Genomic DNA, 18,338 nt, shown 5'->3' on the forward strand with positions numbered 1-18,338 from the left:
GCTCTCTCTCCCGCTCTCTACAGTGGCTCCACCTTCACTGAGGTGACAGGCTGAGGAGGGGTGTGTGTGTGTTAAAGATGTTTTGCTCCCCTTGCTGGGTTTGATGTGACATGGTCTCAGGGTAATTTGTATTTTTCAGTATGTAAATCTGTGACACAACTTTTAGTATGATACGTAATGTTAGGTTACAAAGTGAATGGGATAGCAGTCATACAATAACATACGAATTATAGGACTTATAGTATCATACGTCTTACTCGGTCGAACAATAGCATACGAATTGGATTGCATAACTTATTATACATCTTGGATGACGTGTAGTATTATACGTCTTTCTCTGAAACCAGGTTGCTTGTTGCCTCATAACAACACATAAGAATTACTGGGAGAATTGGTGGTTAGGAGAACTAACAAAAAATTTTGGATAATTTACGTGAAAGGTTAGGGGAACTAAAACAACAAAGGTTAGGTGAATTTACGTAGCAGGTTAGGTGAATTGAACACACAACCTTTGGATTGCTAGACTGTCACGGATTACAACCACCCCGACCAACCTCCTTGCTTTCATTTCTGTCTAAAGTAACTACACTATTTGTAAGTATCATAAGTCTTGGAAGTGCTCCATTTTTTTTCTTTTTTCGTATGGCTCTGAGGCCAGGCTGGATAGGAGGACGCCTGGTCTGATCTCTTTACCTGTCACTGAAAGATGTGTGTTCGTGTTTGTGTATGTGAATATGAGACTCCCAACCTCTCGTTCTCTCTCTCTTCCCCTCCACCTCTCTCATTGCTCTACATCTCTCTCTCTCTCGCTCTCTCTCTAAATTAAATGACTTTCAAAGGGCTTTATTGGCATGCGAAACATATGTTTACATATGTTCTATTTCTCTCATGCATTCCCTCCCACTCCACTCCACTCCACCTACCGTTCTCTCATTTCCCATCACTCCCTGTAAAATATTGGAGTGGGCTGTGTCAGGGTGATGTGTGTTTGTGCGTGTGTGTGTGTGTGTGTGTGTGTGTGTGTGAGTGAGTGAGAATATGGGGCGGAATGACAAGGGTGGTGGTGGGAAAGGAGACCAGGGTAGGATAGGATTTATCTGGGTAGATAACATAGAGGTATGTGTAGTAGTAATAGACCAGTTACATCGGTGTTTCAAACACTTTACTGAGTAGGCTGTTTTAGTGTGCATGGTGAGTGTGTGTGTGTGTGTGTGTGTGTGTGTGTGTGTGTGTGTGTGTGTGTGTGTGTGTGTGTGTGTGTGTGTCATTTCTTATCTCTCCTGATAAAACACACTATAAGGTTACCACTGCTGGTTTCAATCCAATTGCTCTAAGATAATCTGTCAGGCCTCTCTCATCTCACCTACCTTCCTCTGCGAGTCAGGTGTCACATGGCCCACAGCCAAGTAGAAGCTCTTTTACCCCCCTACTCAGAACTGTGTCACGTTGTCAAATGTTCAGTAATTCAATTTAGTTGGAGAATATTACTTAGTCCATTTAACTTTATTCAACTACATTTCCAATCTGTGAATTGGTGGTTTCTGAGACGGTTACTGAAACTGCAAGAAATTAAAGGTAGACTCAGCAAGATGACATCATCATACACAGGGGAGCGATTTCCTACTTAGAGAAAAAAATAAGAATTAAAATCTGTCAAGACTGCCAGTATTAATTGGTTGGTTGTAAACCATCATCTTGCTGAGTGTAACTGTAAATTATACTTCTGAAACCACCTTTTTTCCTTGTCTCCTCCTCTCATCCCTTTAGAAGTTGATGCCATGTCTTGCCTTCTGCTTTCTCTCCTGAAGTCCCTACGGTTTTCTTAGTGGCTGCTTTAAATGTCTGTCAATGACATGCTGCCAGAGCATTGGTCAGGTCCTAAGTCTGGTCTTAAGCTAGCCGTCTGTGTGCTTCAGGTACCCCACAAACAAAATCTTATCAGTAGACTACTTCCTTTGTTGTCTACCTTCCCACCATGATAGCCGGAATCAGCACTTAAAGGAAACAGAGCTGGGAGGAGCAGGGAATAAGTTGATATTGATTATTGAGCGAATTATAATGAACATCCATACGATTCCCATGGAATTGACATAACTGCATTTCTTTTTTAACCGCGCCGCATTTGAGGCCCTTCCTTACACTGTATGTTCTGATCAGTGGTATAAAGTACTGAAGTAAAAAATATTGTAAGTACTACTTAAGTAGTTTTTTGGGGTATCTGTACGTTACTTTACTATTTCTATTTCTCGCAACTTTTACTTCACTACATCCCTAAAGAAAATAATGTACTTTTTACTCCATACATTTGCCCTGACACCCAAAAGTACAGTGGGGCAAAAAAGTATTTAGTCAGCCACCAATTGTGCAAGTTCTCCCACTTAAAAAGATGAGAGAGGCCTGTAATTGTCATCACAGGTACACTTCAACTATGACAGACAAAATGAGAAAAAAAATCCAGAAAATCACATTGTAGGATTTTTAATGAATTTATTTGCAAATTATGGTGGAAAATAAGTATTTGGTCACCTACAAACAAGCAATATTTCTTGCTTTCACAGACCTGTAACTTCTTCTTTAAGAGGCTCCTCTGTCCTCCACTCGTTACCTGTATTAATGGCACCTGTTTGAACTTGTTATCAGTATAAAAGACACCTGTCCACAACCTCAAACAGTCACACTCCAAACTCTACTATGGCCAAGACCAAAGAGCTGTCAAAGGACAAGTTTCCGAAGGCACTGTACCCTGGTTTCTGGTGGGCATATCTCTTTTTCTAGGTAAACGTGAGAATAGAAAGGTTCATAACTTTTGTGAAGCATCACAGCACAGTTGAAAAATATATGGCAAATAGAAATCCAAGATGGATGATGTTGAGAGACAGTTGGGTGTGGAGCTGAAGGGTGGGACTAATAACAAGATAACCAATGTGAAACATACAGGGTCTGTAAAATGTATAAAGGTTCACAAATGTTGTGAAATAGCACAGTTGCAAATAGAAATCAAACTGGATGGACATCAGAAATAGAGGAAGGACTAAAAACAAACAAAATATAACTATTGTAAAATAGATTGCGTCTGTAAAATGTGTATAAGATGTATAAACTGAAGGTAGAAGCCTAAGTGTTTAGTAGTTTACTCCAATTGGGGGAAGGGTGGTAGGGTTTGCGGGGAATAACAAAGGTACATTCTTAAAAAAGTATGTGTATCTATATAGGTATGTGTATGTATATATGTGTATATGTATGCATACGTGTATGTATATGGATTTATATATTTACAAAAAATATATATGGGGGATTGGAAATGATGCAGACATTGATGGAAGCAACAATCTTTCCGCAATATTAAGCTGATCCACCCCGTAAAAAAAGTTTCAAAAAGAAGACTCTAGGTTGTAATCGCTGCCAAAGGTGCTTTAACAGAGTACTTGGTAAAGGGTCTGAATACTTATGTAAATGTGATATTTGTGATAGTTTATTTTTAAAAACATTTTGTCAAAAAAAAATCTAAAATCCTGTTTTTGCTTTGTCATTATGAGGTAATGTGTGCAGATTGATGAGGGGAAAAAAAAAACAATTTAGAATCAGGCAAGGTAATAATAATAAGGTAACCTAACAAAATGTGGAAAAGGTCAAGAGGACGGAATACTTTCCGATGGCACTGTACCCTGGTTTCTGGTGGGCATATCTCTTTTTCTAGGTAAAGGTGACGTTTTTTTTTAAAGTATCGTGATACTCCTTTCTATCGAGTGGTTTTTCTTTCCCTTCAGACAGAGGACACTGTCCTTTGCAGGTGCATCCGAGCTGAGAAGCGGAAGAGCAAATTCGAAGAGCAAATTCCTTGTAAATGCCACCAAGCCTGTGTTTTTTTCTCGTATAACAATATAAGTAGGCTTTGGAGTTACTGGAGAGCGGCCAGGGTCTCATCTCTCTCCCTGGATGTAGTGCTTACCCTATCTTTATTGATCCATCTCAGAGGATTGCTTTTGAAGTTCAAAAAGCAAAGACAATGCAACAGGCCAATGTGTTTCTGATCTCCAGCTGAAGGCTGCAGCAGCTGGCTCTGTACCCTGCAGAAACAAAAACACCATTACAAAATAACACCGAAATGGAAAACCACCATAGATACACGTGCATCAAATAGGATTTGAGTTGACACGTTCCTCATACCAAAAGTGGATTTGAAATCAGAGTGGAGCATTTATGGAATGATTCCGCTGGACTGTTCAAAAGGACAATGTCAGCGATTTGACAGGTGGGCAATATGTTCTCTTCGCTAAAGGAACCAGGGCTGGTACAGTACAGTACAGACAGGGATGCCTGTGTTACTGTGTAGGTACACAGTCTGAATTGGCCCAGATGGGAGGGACTGGGCTACACCTCGGCGTCCAACATATCCATTCCTATACTCACCTCACCTTGATAGGCGATGGATCGGCCTGCGAAGTTGGCCCCTAATTGGTTTCCATTCATTTTGAACAGAAGACACTTCCCTTGGCAACTGTTCTCCTATGTTTGTAGGTGACCCGAGGCCCCTTTTAGCCAGTCATCAGATGTAAATATTTGATGTGTCCCAGGCCGGTGTGCGGCAGGTTGGGTGTCTGGTAACCCAAATGAGGTCCCGGTCTTATGCTGAGCGATAGATGCTTGCCATGTTCTCTCACATCCAGGATGGGACACTTACATTATCAGCATGGCCGCCGCCCACGGGTCGGTTGCAGCAGGCCAAAGGAGTTTATTTACAGGTCAAAAACTGGATCCGCTCACCTGTAACGAGCGGTAGTGGTCATTACCTCGGGTAACAAGAGGTAATGACGCAGTAACATTAACACAGACCCCAAACATGAATCGCATCATCAGAACTAAAATGGACAGGCCAAGATAGGATAATATTATTTACTGAAAATGAGGTATGATGTGCAGTAATAATGCACAAAAGATGATAAGTCTACAAACTAAAGACAATATCTAACCATAACGGGCTGGTTCCCACAGCCAGATTAAGCCTAGTCCTGGACTAAATGGCACAAATACATTTTGCAGGTCAGGACTAGGCTTTTAAGATGGTTCTCGTATTCGCTTGGAGTGCTAAAGTGTAATTAAGGTTAAAAGGAAAACAGACAGAGTTTATTTCCATTTTGCAATTACTAGCCTACTGAGCCAACATCAATTAGACAATGAACTATGGCATGACGTCAGTAAGAGAGACGTGGTTAGGTAGTAGGCCTAATCACACATGAAGAGTTTACTCCTAAAGTGCTATAAATGCTATAGCCACACATTTCTTTTTCATCAGGAATGATTGCTGGGTACCTTCATGCGTGTGTGTACAATATTACTGTTCTCAGATTTGGATTTTCTTTCGCAAAACGCTATACATGATGAGCTGGAATGTAATGTTCGTATCCTGTATGTTTGACTGTGATATGTGGTTATCTCACCTAGCTTTCTTAAGATGAATGCATATTAAGTTGCTCTGGACAAGAGCATCTGCTAAATGACTAAAATATCAAAATGTACATGTTTTACAGATCTCATCTTAATGTATTGAATCAAGTCATAACTTTAGGAACAAATACAAATATGTTGTTGAACAACCTCATGCCATGATTAGATAACGAAAAAACACAGCAATCTCTTTCACCAATTTTTCTGAAAATGGATATATAGCATTTTGGAATAAAACTCCTCTCACTCACCCACCACACACACACACACACAACACTGTGCTCCACATTGGGCCGGTGTTCCATTACTGCTGACTAATTTGTGTGCGCGTGTGTGTGTGTCAGCAGCAGAGAGCAGTTTCCCAGGTTATCTGGGCCAGTTCAACATGATCCCTGAAACACAAGCTGGCACTACAGTGCTGAGTGTTATACAGCTAGTAGCTAATCACCCGCTGCGAATATTCACCCCTCACCTCTCCACTGTCATAGGCCATGTGTGGTGTGGCTGAGCTGAGTACGTGCTCCACATCAGTGGTGGGTGTGTTACTTTTTTCTCTAAAGACGTGTGGTAAATCGGTCCTATCCAATGTCATGCTACAGCATGTAGACCAAGCGGGAGGTATTTACATAGTCAAGTGCACATACTATGTACAGCTGAGTCCCAATTGCACTTTTTCAGATGAATGACAGCTTCGGTCCCAATTTCATTACATTAAAGCAGCAATCCGCAGCAGAAACAATAACAACGCGTCCTCTCCGTCCCCGTGCCAGTAAAAAGGGATGGGGCTTGAGAAATGTAACCACTCTCAAATTCGTAGACATAGCATGTTTTGAGGCTATACAGTGTTTGTTTACATTTACTTTGTTTACAAACATTGGAGTTAAAAAAACAAAAAAATATATATATTTTGGGTTCTGATGGGGTGCGACAGTTGAACTGAGCTCCCGGGGCATTTACAAGTTATATTCTTCAAAGAATCAAGGGGTACATATCATGAATGTAGAAGTTCAAAGACTGACGTGGCAACTTCTGATTTGCCTCTTTAACCACTCCTTTTTAGCATGCAAAGTCATTGCAGTAAATTATACTAGAAAATGTGCCGCGCCACAAAACACCTCAGTGAAACAGAAGAGGGGAGGAGCCATGTCCTATAAAGTATCTGCTTACGTTACCAAGTATGAAGCCAGTTTTGGTTGAGAAGAGTAGCTGGTAAGAGTGTTAATTGCTGACTGTTTGAGGATATTACCACCATGTCTTCCTTCTCTTCATTTCCTCCTACAAAAAAAACATTTCCCACTACACTCACGTTAAAGGCTGCGTTGTCATCTGAACTAACACCTACTGAGGATGTACTGCAGGGGAATAACAGTGCAAAGTGATGATATAATCTCGTTGGACATTCAAAGCAAAAATGAGTCACGCCCGCATGCTTCTTTCATCATTGCATTTATTGCTGAAGGCTTTTTATGAAGACGATAGCATCTGTACACTATCATATCAACACAGTGGCCATCTTAACTGAGGCCTGAGAGGGATGACCTGCAACGCCTCGTTCTCATTGGCCCGCCTAATAAAGGGGAGGAGCACCACAGAATAGACACACAGCACCAGAGTAGGAGGAAGTTACCCCTGGTCAGGTGTATGATTTCCCCTTAATGTTAAAGTTAGGATTTGAGGTGCGTAAGCTGATTCCAGATCTGTGCTTAAGGGAAACAACTGTCCAGAGCCACAGTACCCCCGAGAGCTCTGAGAACAAGAGCAATAAAAACACAATAACAAAACAACAAAAAACACTACAATTAAAAACATGAATCTTTATTGTACAGTCTACTATTTACCAAGTATTTTCTTAGAAGTGTCATAGTAAAATGTTCATTACATAATAGTTACCTTATCATTAATAATTCATGTTCTGGGGGATTCATTAAATCCAGCACCATTAAAGTAAGCGCCAGAAAAGACCCATTGTCACCACATAATTTATGTGTAAATACCAGGCAAATACCAGCTGAAAGGGGGTGTTACTGGCTGTCACCATCACTTCTGTATTAGTGGGGGAACTTGGAATAGAAAACAAAATGCACGCCAAACAGGCTTTTACACAGCTTGACATTCTGACTTGACATTCAACCGTATTGGAAAGCAGGTGGGACATGGGTGAGAAGTTCACATAACTAAGTCTTTCGAGGCTGTTGGAGGCCCGATACCCTGGGTTACACAGTATGAGCTGGGAAGGTGCAAGGCTCAGACCAACTGCATACAGCAGCAATATACAGTACTTTAGCTTCTCGAATTCCCACCCCATATAGGTAACGGTCTGCGCATGTTATGATGATGATGAGGAAGAAGAAAAGGCTGTTGCCAGCTGATTGCACTAGAGATGAGATCCACCAATAGGATCGCAGTGTGGATGCCCTGTATGTATGCGTTTGAGGTCCATGAGGCAGGTAGTGCGTGTCAGAGTTACCCTCTACAGGTGATACAGCACTGTTTCTGGATGGACCTGAGGGAGCATCGGCCCAGCAGCTTCAGCTTGTCACAGAACCGAGGCGACATGCTGTTCTTCCTACACAGCGGACCTACACAATCACAACGCAGGAGAGGACAGGACAGACCACTGTCTTAGTTCAACTGCAATATACAGTACGTCGATCAACAGCATACATCTCAAACAAATATCGCTTCAGTAGGAACTATTTCTTTATCTTATGGTGAAACATCCTTTCTAAATAGCCAACAGGGAGGGATGGGTGTTTGTCTTACCGGTGTTAGTCTGACACTCCTGCATGTGGCATTTCCTGAGTGTGTCAGGCCTGCTGCTCGGCTCACACAGACTGTCCTCCACAGAGTCGGAGTCCTCAACAACACACCGCACCACACGATGCTGCAACCCCTCACCACAACTCACAGAGCACTGACACACACACAGAAGACCACCGACATTACTAACACACACAGGCACACTAGTCCCCACTGACAAATCCGCACCATGCAACGCACACTCTGAACATGCAACAGTCACAGAGTCTGCACATACTGTAGGGAAATAAATATGCTGCAAGTCATGAACTGTAAGTAAATATGTTCCCCGGGAACCTTTACCTCCTCCCAGTCCTGTGGGTCCCAGTAGCTGCAGGGCTGCAGGTTGCAGGTCTCTGTGTCGTTTGGCCTCTGGGTGGCGGTACAGCGCTGCGGCTCAGGGCAGTATACCAGCCGCTCCCTCAATCCACCACTACAGCTACGTGAGCACTGGCGATGAAAGGAGTTCATATCTACAATCATATTCAAACTCATTTACCCTCATTAATACTAGAAAATAGCATATGGACCAAAGCCAGTCAGCATGTGTCAATATATGTGTGTCTGTGTCTGTGTGTGTGTATATGTACCTGTCCCCAGGGGGAGGTTCTCCAGGGCTGGCAGGGTTGGAGACGACAGGACAGTGTGCTGGGCGGCCTGGAGGACAGGACTTGGCAGTGGAACGGTCTCAGTGGACGCCCCTTCTGCTCGTCCACACACTGCACCTCACGCTGCCTCATCCCCGCCACCTCACACCCCTTCGGACACTAGAGAGAGAGAGAGGGAGAGAGAGAGAGAGAGAGAGAGAGAGAGAGGGAGAGAGAGAAAGAGAGGGAGAGAGAGAAAGAGAGGGAGAGAGTCAGTATAATACCTTATCTGTTCTTCTTATTATGTGATTTGTAGGTTTTTATTTTAGAGTGGTCCTCGCCTCGGCATGTAAAGGACATCGCATTTCATATGGCTATTCAATAATGTCACTAATACACATTTCATATGGCTATTCAATAATGTCACTAATACACATTTCATATGGCTATTCAATAATGTCACTAATACACTTGCTTCTGCTGTAGCTGACGTGTTGCTGTGCTTGCGTAGTTTCACAAGGCAAGTTGTAGAAACTTGTAGAAAAGTTACCCACAGGATTGTGGGTAAAACTGCCCGGGACCAGCCATATGTAAAATGTATGCACACATGACTAAGCCGCTTTGGATAAAAGCGTCTGCTAAATGGCATATTATTATTAGATGAGCTATAGAAAAGCAGAGACAGCCAGGTACAGTGTATCCAGGCTACTGACCTTGCTCCAGTCGCCACTCAGCCAGGTGGCACAGGGGCGCAGGTGGCAGGTGCGAGCTGGTTCTGGTCTCTTCAGGTTGGCACAGTCCGATTCCTGCTGGGAGCTACACATCACTGGCCTCCACACTGCCCCCAGGCCACACGACGTTGAGCACTGGCCCAGACAACAGGTGAGAGAGGAAGACGGAAAGTATGTAGTACGGCATAGAAACATTTCTGCCTTGGGATTATTCACTACAAGGGTGTTGATTGTTACATCAGTGATTCTAATAACCAAAATGCATTGTATGATTATAGCAGGGATGGGCAACTGGCGGTCCACCCCACCCTTTGAAGGCCTTCGGGTCAATTCCCACACCCCCAGAAATAAATCAATTATACAAATAAAACAAATGTAGCAACTCAGTCGGTGTCTCAACTTACTGTTGTGAGTTAGAATAGTAGAATACTTAAGGTGCCATTTAGAAACTTGTCAGCATTTTTTCTCTTATTATTGCCGGTCACTGGCAGTCAGTCAATTAGCCCATGTCAACTAAATATTTTTTAGATTGCTAAGTTAGTTTAGTGGACAGCTATCTAAACTTGTTATCATGGTCGAATTACCGGCCGGGGGGCCCCCGTTGATTTTATTAGCCAGTTTCACTCAGATATCATATTTAAAATGGCAACCTATAGCAAAATGTTTAGAATTGCATGAAATTTGTTATACAATTGCAAAATCTTCTTTCCGCCCCATGTAAAAATGTGTAGAATTGCAGCAAACTTGCTTTAAAACTGCAAACATTTTCTCTACAGCCCAGGGCAAAATGTGTAGATTTGCACAAAATTAACTATGGTATGGGCGTGGGTACGCAGATCCACCAGCAACTGCGGCCCCTCATGACGAGTTCAGATTTTTTTTGTGACCCCCATCCCCATCAAAGTTGTCCAACCCTGGCCTATAGGGTCATCAACAAGCTCATAAACACAGAGGGTTATTTTCGTCTGTACTCACCTCGCTCCAATTACCCACCAACCAGAACACCTCCATGCTGATTGGCTCTTGGGCGTTCAGGTAGCCATAATCACTGGCGAAGGTCACTACGGGACTTCCTGGTCTCTGCTCCTGACCTTTGCCCTTTGAATGTGGGCCTGGCTTTTTAGAACGGGGCTCAGCGCTGCCACTCTTGGGGGTCTTAATGGGCTTCTTCCATTTAATGATCCTCACAGTGGGGCCGGGGGACTCTGGGGTTGGGCTGCTGAAGTACAGGGCATCGCTAGTGTGGAAAATGCCTTCTGTATTGGGATACAGTCCTTGTGTAGTGTCGTAAGGTGCTATAAGTGTACTCCTCATCTCCGCTGTGTGTGCCCGGGGTATAGGGGTGGTGTGGGGCACCCTGGTTGTCTGTTTGGTGAAAGGTTTGATAGAAGGGGTGGTGTTGGGGGGAGTGAGTGTGTAGTGGCTGGTGTTCATAGCCCAGTGTGCAGTGCTGGTTTGTGGCGTTGAGGGGGAGGTAGTGAGGGGTACTCTGGTTGTGTGTTGGGTTGTACGTGATGTTGGGACACTTGTGTGTGGTATGTGTGGTGTGGATGTAGGGTGTAACCTGGCGGTGGTCACGGTGGGCGGTGATTGGATGGGGGTCCTGAGAGAGGATTCCGTGGTAAAAATGTCCAGATCTGTAAGCCCCTCCTCTTCTGCAGTCACATCCTCCACTACATAGTCATACCCCGGGGTGTACGTAACCCCCACGTCTGGAAACACCAAATCAGCTGCACTCCCCTCCTCCTTTTTCTCATCCTCCTCTTCTTTCTCTCTCATGTCCCTCTCCCTGTTCTCCGTGTCAGTAGGACTGGTCGTAATAAATGCCCCGTCCTTGTCCTCCACATGCCCATTCTTCACCACATGGTCATCGACGTCAATGATATCAGTGGCTGTGGAGGACCGTGGGAGGGGCTTGGTGGTAGAGGTGGTGATGGGGGTTGCAGTTCTCTCAGTCACTGTAACAGTGCTGGTCCCGGGTGTAGCGTTGCTGGTGCTTTTGGGGCCCCAGGTGTGTGTAACTGGCTGCCTGGTTGGGTGTCTCTTGGGCAGGTAGAAACGTCGGTATTTAGGGGGTGGTCCCGGGCGCCGTCGGAGGCCTGCGCTTGGGCAGCTCTGCAGGGCACACAGCGACTTGGAGCGAGGCATGGTTTTGATGTCACACTTTTTTGGGGGTGCGGCCAGGCAGGTGACCGTCCGGGTGCGCACACTACCACCACATGTCACTGGGCACTGAGAGAGAGAGATTATTTAGGTTATTAACACAACAAGGAGAGAGAGAAAGACTAAATAGGTTATTAACACAACAAGGAGAGAGAGAGACTAAATAGGTTATTAACACAAAAAGGAGAGAGAGAGACTAAATAGGTTATTAACAAAACAAGGAGAGAGAGAGAAATTAAATAGGTTATTAACACAACAAGGAGAGACAGACTAAATAGGTTATTAACAGAACAAGGAGAGAGAGAGAGATTAAATAGGTTATTAACAGAACAAGGAGAGAGAGATTAAATAGGTTATTAACAGAACAAGGAGAGAGAGAGATTAAATAGGTTATTAACAGAACAAGGAGAGAGAGATTAAATAGGTTATTAACAGAACAAGGAGAGAGATTAAATAGGTTATTAACAGAACAAGGATAGAGAGATTAAATAGGTCATTAACAGAACAAGGAGAGAGATTAAATAGGTTATTAACAGAACAAGGAGGGAGAGAGAGATTAAATAGGTTATTAACAGAACAAGGAGAGATAGATTAAATAGGTTATTAACAGAACAGGGAGAGAGAGATTAAATACGTTATTAACAGAACAAGGAGAGAGAGATTAAATAGGTTATTAACAGAACAGGGAGAGAGAGATTAAATAGGTTATTAACAGAACAAGGAGAGAGAGAGATTAAATAGGTTATTAACAGAACAACGAGTGAGAGATTAATTAGGTTATTAACAGAACAAGGAGAGATAGAGAGAGTGGCAGAGAATGGTAGAGAAAGGAGAAGAAGAGAATAGTACCATGCTCCAGTTGCCCGCGGCCCAGTCGGGTCCACAGAGCTGGTCTCTGTTGCAGGGAACTACAGGTTTGGGTTTGAGCAGCTGTTTACAGTCCCCAGGGTGGAGCACCCTCTCCTCCCCGGCCACCGTGCGCACACACAGCACTGTGCGCTTCCTCACCCCTCCCGAACCACAGGTGGCAGAGCATAGCTGCCAGCCCCCCACCCACCACCTACACAGGGGGAGAGGGGAGAGAGTGTGAGATAAGGGCCCTGAACAAATTTGTGTTGGTCTGATTTGCTTCGGAAATGAATAGGTGTCAAAAACAACAGGGCCAACAGTCATAACAGACACTAATAACACCTGTTGAGTTACAGCGCTTTTTAACTGTATTTATTTGAGATCAGCATTAATATTGCAGATAGATTGTGGGTTCCGTCAGTTTAATTGTTTGCATAATTTCTTCATTTTTTATTTAAATGTTTTATTTATACTCCCCTCCAACCCTACCACCCCTACCCTGATTGGAGTAAACTAACGGACAACAATACTTCTACTGCTACTTACAGCTATTTTCGCGTACCTGTAGTTAAATAATTATACATATATTCCTAATTTCTTATTTCTTCAAGTACTGGATTTTCACCCACAGCGACCAATCCACCATTCATTCTGATTTTAACTCCAACCCTCCCGATGTCCACAGACGAACCCATCTTTCCCAGTATAATGTCATTTTGTTATTTCATTTTTAATACATTCCTCCATTTTACTATGTCGTCTTATTAGGGTACTGAACCTCCCTATTTGTAGCATTTCTACTAATATTGCCCTAAAAATAAATACTTTACCCAAGAGTATAATGACATTTCCCATTGACGGATCGTGGTTTTTCGGATCCCGTAACAATGTTGATCTGAACCCTGATATTATGACATAACAACCATGCCTGGACCTGACTCTGCAGAGTCTGCACAAGGCTGACTGTTCAATGCCCCATATATTGAACATTATTTTTGTAGCAAGTATTTTATATAATAGCGTAAATTAAAACAAATGGAATTGTGTCAATTGTCGATTTATATGTCATCTTCATAGACCTGTTGCCAAGGTATGAGAACATCAAAGACCTGTTCCCAACTAACTTGAATGTTATACAGCATTGCTGTTAAACCTTTTGACTTTAAGTGATTTATGCTAATCATTTTTAGCCATTTATGATTTTTTTATGGGTGTCAGTGAGACAAATTATTTAATTCCTTCTTTAAGTAACGGTCTCTTCCAATTTTGTGGCAGAGCAGCTACCAATCAATCAAATGTATTTATAAAGCCCTTTTTACATCAGCAGATGTCACAGTGTTTATACAGAAACTCAGCCTAAAACCCAAAGGGCAAGCTATGTAGATGAGTTGATTATAATGTATGGAGCATACACATCTATACACTGTTGTTAGTTGCTTGTATGACATCATTTTACCGTCCTTGTTTAAAATGTTCTTCATAAATATTATACCCTTCTTGTACATTTTTGTCCAATATATATATATATTTTTTTAAACATAGGATGGGCCTCTCTTAGTAGCTTGCTTGAAACCCAGTTTGGATTTAGATACAATGGAGACTTTAAGAGAGAGGTTTAATGCCTTAATATTTAATAGTTTTAACTCAGTGTAATCTTCCCAGATGTGGATAGGTGTTTCCCTCTCCACGGTTTCAAAATTCTATCTATTTTGCTAAGTTCGCTAGTTGCTAGATCGCTCAACTTTTCCTGGATATGTACACCAAGTACATAGACTTTACTATCCACCCATTTCATCGGGAGGCCACATGGCAATTTAAAAGTTTATATCTTTTAAAACCCATAATATAGTAAGTACACTTATCATAGTTGGGTTTGAGTCCAGAAAAACTGGAGAAATTATCCAGGTCCTCAATGAGGCCCTTCAAGGTTGAAGACTGAGGACTCAAGAGAATCACTTGAATCATCGGCGTACATTGATACTTTTGTCTCTAATCCATACATTTTTAGCGCCTTAATGTTATCATTCGATTTTTAAAGCTAACAGTTCATAATAAATAGGTATGGTGACAGAGGGCAACCTTTTTTAATGCCTCTTGACAATTCAAAGTTCTCAGAGAAGTAACCGTTATTTAATATTCTACATAAAGGATTGTTGTACATTACTTTTTCCCATGAGAGATTATCCATAGTTATTAACAATGTAACTGAGTAACAGTGTTAATAACATAGTACTATAGTAGAAATAAGACAGGTGTTATAGAGTATTCGTCATCGTAATCGGGAAACTAAGGAACCTGGCGGGGCAGTCCATGTTCTTGCACTTGCGGTGTCGGTCCTCCGGGCGGCTCTCTTGGTCACAAAAAGCCTCATCGACCACGCCCACCTCCAACTCAAAACACCTGACAGGCTGCTGCTGCTCACCTGGACGTCACAGAACACAGGCAGGGAAAGGTTTCGGTAGATGCTAAGTGGGATCCGTGGGATGACCCTACCTTAAACCCTGACCTTAATCCCTACTCTTACCTAACCCTAACCTGTTAAATGTAAACTTCAATGGGGTTGGTGCGTCACAAGCATCCCACTTAGCATATAGCAAAAGGTTTCTGTCTGAATAATCACACTGTATGCTCTGACACTCAATAATGCCAGACCACCAGATTCCAACATCCACAACTCTCAACATATGACAAGTTAACACAGGGACTAGAAATAAAAAGCATATCATAAGTTGTTTAAAAGACAACCCCTCACCTAGCCCACAGGTGGTGCTGCAGTCTGTCCAGGCCCCATGCCTCCACCTGTACTCCGACTTGATGACCTCATTTCCTGTCTGGCGGTTCCTCTTGATGGTGTACTCATACTTTATACCTGGATTCTTTTCCTGGTACAGCAACTGGACAACAGGAAACAAACACTAAACGGTTAGGCTGTGTGTATCATATCTGAATCCTGATCTAGCTGGTCAATATCTAGCTGGATTTTTTCATGTGTATAGTGTTTATGGTGTGTATACCTGGATCATGACTGGTTGTTTGGTGGGTCCAGGGGAGGTAAGGTTCTCCATGTTTCCGCTGCGTTCGTAGTAGAAGGTAGTTCCGCCTGCCTTGTACTCTCCATTCCATTGGATGATGTACTCGCCATTCAGGAAATACTCCTCTGACCCCTGACCCCGCAGAGCCAGAAAGTTCCCCGCCTCCTCCATTTCCTGGACCACAATGTCACGTGCCCCCTCTGGGATCACTCCCACGTCCACGTAGCCTGTGACAGGAGGAAGGAGAAGAAGGCGAATCAGTTGTGTTAGTGCTGGGCTGGAACAAAAGCCTGAAAACCCTGTGGGACCCTAAACCTACAATGGTATCAAAGCTAAAGAAATGAAATGCAAGCAGAGGCATGACAAATACACTGTTAAACACAGAATTAATCATGGTTGCAGGTCGCAACGTGGGAGAGGCCAGAGCTTACAGAGAGGCCACCATGGCAGCCAGCTATATGGTTACACCAACATCCAGACTTCCAGACTCTCTGTGATCTTTAATAGAGGGTGGGAGAGTGGCGTGTGTGTGTGTGCCTTGGGTGGCGGGGTGGGGTAACCCTGTCTCTCGTCTGTAACAGTGTGTGTGGGAGGGCACTGCTCTGTTAGGGTCTCTGGTTTTTAATAGTGTGTAGATGTGTGGGGGAGGTGTTGGTGTGTGTCTGTTTGTGAGGGTAAAGGAGGGGGGGGGGGTAAGCATTACTTTGGATCTCAGCTCTGCCCTTTGAAGTTTCATACATCTGAGCCGGAGGGTGTCCGTAAAAGGCCACAGAAGACACACACACACACACACACACAGTGGGTGTCTGGGAGGTAAAGGTTGAGATCTGGGTCTGCATTCCAAACATAAAGCTCACTCCCTTCTCCCAGCCCTGGATGACTTGTCCTACCAGATATGAAGGGATCATGCGGCCAGCACTGGAATGGATCTGCCTACTACCTGCAGTTTGAAAGCTTATGTCCTGCAGTTCTACACTTTTTGCCATGGGCAGAGAGAAAAATGTGCTGTTTTATAGCTCATCTAACGCTATTGTTCACATTTTACCATGAGGCTGAGAGAACAGTTTGTGGTTTTAAAGCTAATTTCATGCAATTATACACAATTCTATATGCTATCTGGGGGGCCCACAACCCAACCCGGGTCTAAGGGGTCAATTGGGGACTGGGCCCTCCAAAGTGCTGAGTGGAGTTGTCGCCATATATTCAAGGCTTGAATAACATCTGAATGTGACATGTGAGGAACAGCTGCTTGGAGATTTATTATAAATAAAAACGGTGACTTCAGGTGAAGGGGGCAGATCAGGAATCTTTGTTGGAATGTGGCCCTCACAATCAACTAAAATAAATAGAGCAAATAATCAGGGAATGATTCTATTCTGTCATGGATGATAATAATTAATACTGACATTTGGTGATAACATATGATCATAATCCTTTTCAGTTATTTTATTCTATAATATGGGATAGAATCAATGTTGATTTTATCTTTTGCAAACATTATGATCATAATCTTCACTGTCATAAATTAAGTTAATCTATTCATTTCATACCTGCTCCCAAAAAGGCTATTCAATTTGCATCTTTATTTACAAATCAAAACAAATTGCATGGATGGACATTGACAGGAATAAAACCTAATATTGACACGGTTGTACAATTCTAATGCACCCTCACATGGCAACTTTGATCCGCATAGATACTATAATCATCAAGGCCACAGGGATTGGTGGAAGTCATTTTGGCAAAACAGTTATTTTCCCACATTCATGTAATGATGGCACTGAAGTGGACACATTGAGCGCAAATTTGGCATGCCAAAGCTTGTACTAATTACATACACCACCAACAAAGCTGATGGACACAATTTTGGATTTGAACTTTCCTGACCGAGACAATCACTCAGTACTGGAATCTAAAAGAAGTCCAGAAACCCTGGACATGTGAGTAGATGTGAGTGGCTTTTGACAACTCAGTAACTGAAAGTATGGGGTGCACGTCCCACTGACGTGAGATCGCGTGTGTGGTGTAACGTTACTCATTCAAATAACCCCGAATGTCGTAATAAAATGATAGGGATTATATTAATTATAAGGATAATAGATTGAAGATAGTATAAACTGCTAATAGCCTCATATGGGAGCAGGTAGCACAAATCTATTGATTTGTGCTAATGCTAGCTAGGTAGGTTTTTGACATTTTTGTCGGGCCGTGCCAGTTCTAGCTAGGTGGCAGTCGCTGGCTAGAAATGGTGTGTGTGTGGTACTGATTCAAAGAAACCATCAGATTAAATCTCGGAATATAATTCATTATGGGGCCAATAGATTGAAATTGGTATCAATTGCGGATCTCCTCTCATGGGAGCAGGTAGCATTGTTAGTCTATGTTCGCTAGCTAGTTAGTGTCATACAGGTTCAATTGTATCACTTTCAAAATAGAATGATATGATACCAAGGTAAAAGGCAGTAAATGCTCCATTTACCTTGGTTTCACAGTAACTTCTTGCAGTTACTGCTAATATGACCCCCATTTTCTCCAAAACACAATACAATAGAGACAGGATACTAGTCCACATGATTAAGCATGTATTTTATGTAGCGGAAATGACAACAACTCATTTTTCGACCTAATAAGAGCAGTTACTGCCTTTTTGCTTGGTAGGACAGTATAGTAAGCTACAATAATGTCCTGCTCTGAAGAGAACACCTATCAATCTATCTTTCTCTCTGGCTGTG

The 18,338-nt window shown here is 42.8% G+C and overlaps 1 protein-coding gene across 2 annotated transcripts in view; it reads right to left on the minus strand.

Moving 5' to 3' along the window:
- Positions 1–7,244: 7,244 nt before the first annotated feature.
- LOC110525932 (A disintegrin and metalloproteinase with thrombospondin motifs 12) overlaps positions 7,245–18,338 on the minus strand; it is a 53,429-nt gene continuing 42,335 nt past the window's right edge. For both annotated transcript variants that reach the window (XM_021606454.3, XM_090237921.1), the window contains 10 exons: positions 15,589–15,833; positions 15,327–15,468; positions 14,870–14,996; positions 12,575–12,785; positions 10,538–11,794; positions 9,545–9,697; positions 8,835–9,011; positions 8,548–8,694; positions 8,209–8,359; positions 7,245–8,024 (listed from right to left, as the gene is read on the minus strand). In XM_021606454.3, the coding sequence (XP_021462129.2) occupies positions 7,909–8,024; positions 8,209–8,359; positions 8,548–8,694; positions 8,835–9,011; positions 9,545–9,697; positions 10,538–11,794; positions 12,575–12,785; positions 14,870–14,996; positions 15,327–15,468; positions 15,589–15,833 (2,726 nt within the window). In that variant the 3' untranslated portion in view covers positions 7,245–7,908. The remainder of the gene's footprint in view (positions 8,025–8,208; positions 8,360–8,547; positions 8,695–8,834; positions 9,012–9,544; positions 9,698–10,537; positions 11,795–12,574; positions 12,786–14,869; positions 14,997–15,326; positions 15,469–15,588; positions 15,834–18,338) is intronic.

Source organism: Oncorhynchus mykiss, chromosome 6 (genome assembly GCF_057628025.1).
Source record: "Oncorhynchus mykiss isolate SJ-2025 chromosome 6, ASM5762802v1, whole genome shotgun sequence".
NCBI classification, from domain to species: Eukaryota; Metazoa; Chordata; class Actinopteri; order Salmoniformes; family Salmonidae; genus Oncorhynchus; species Oncorhynchus mykiss.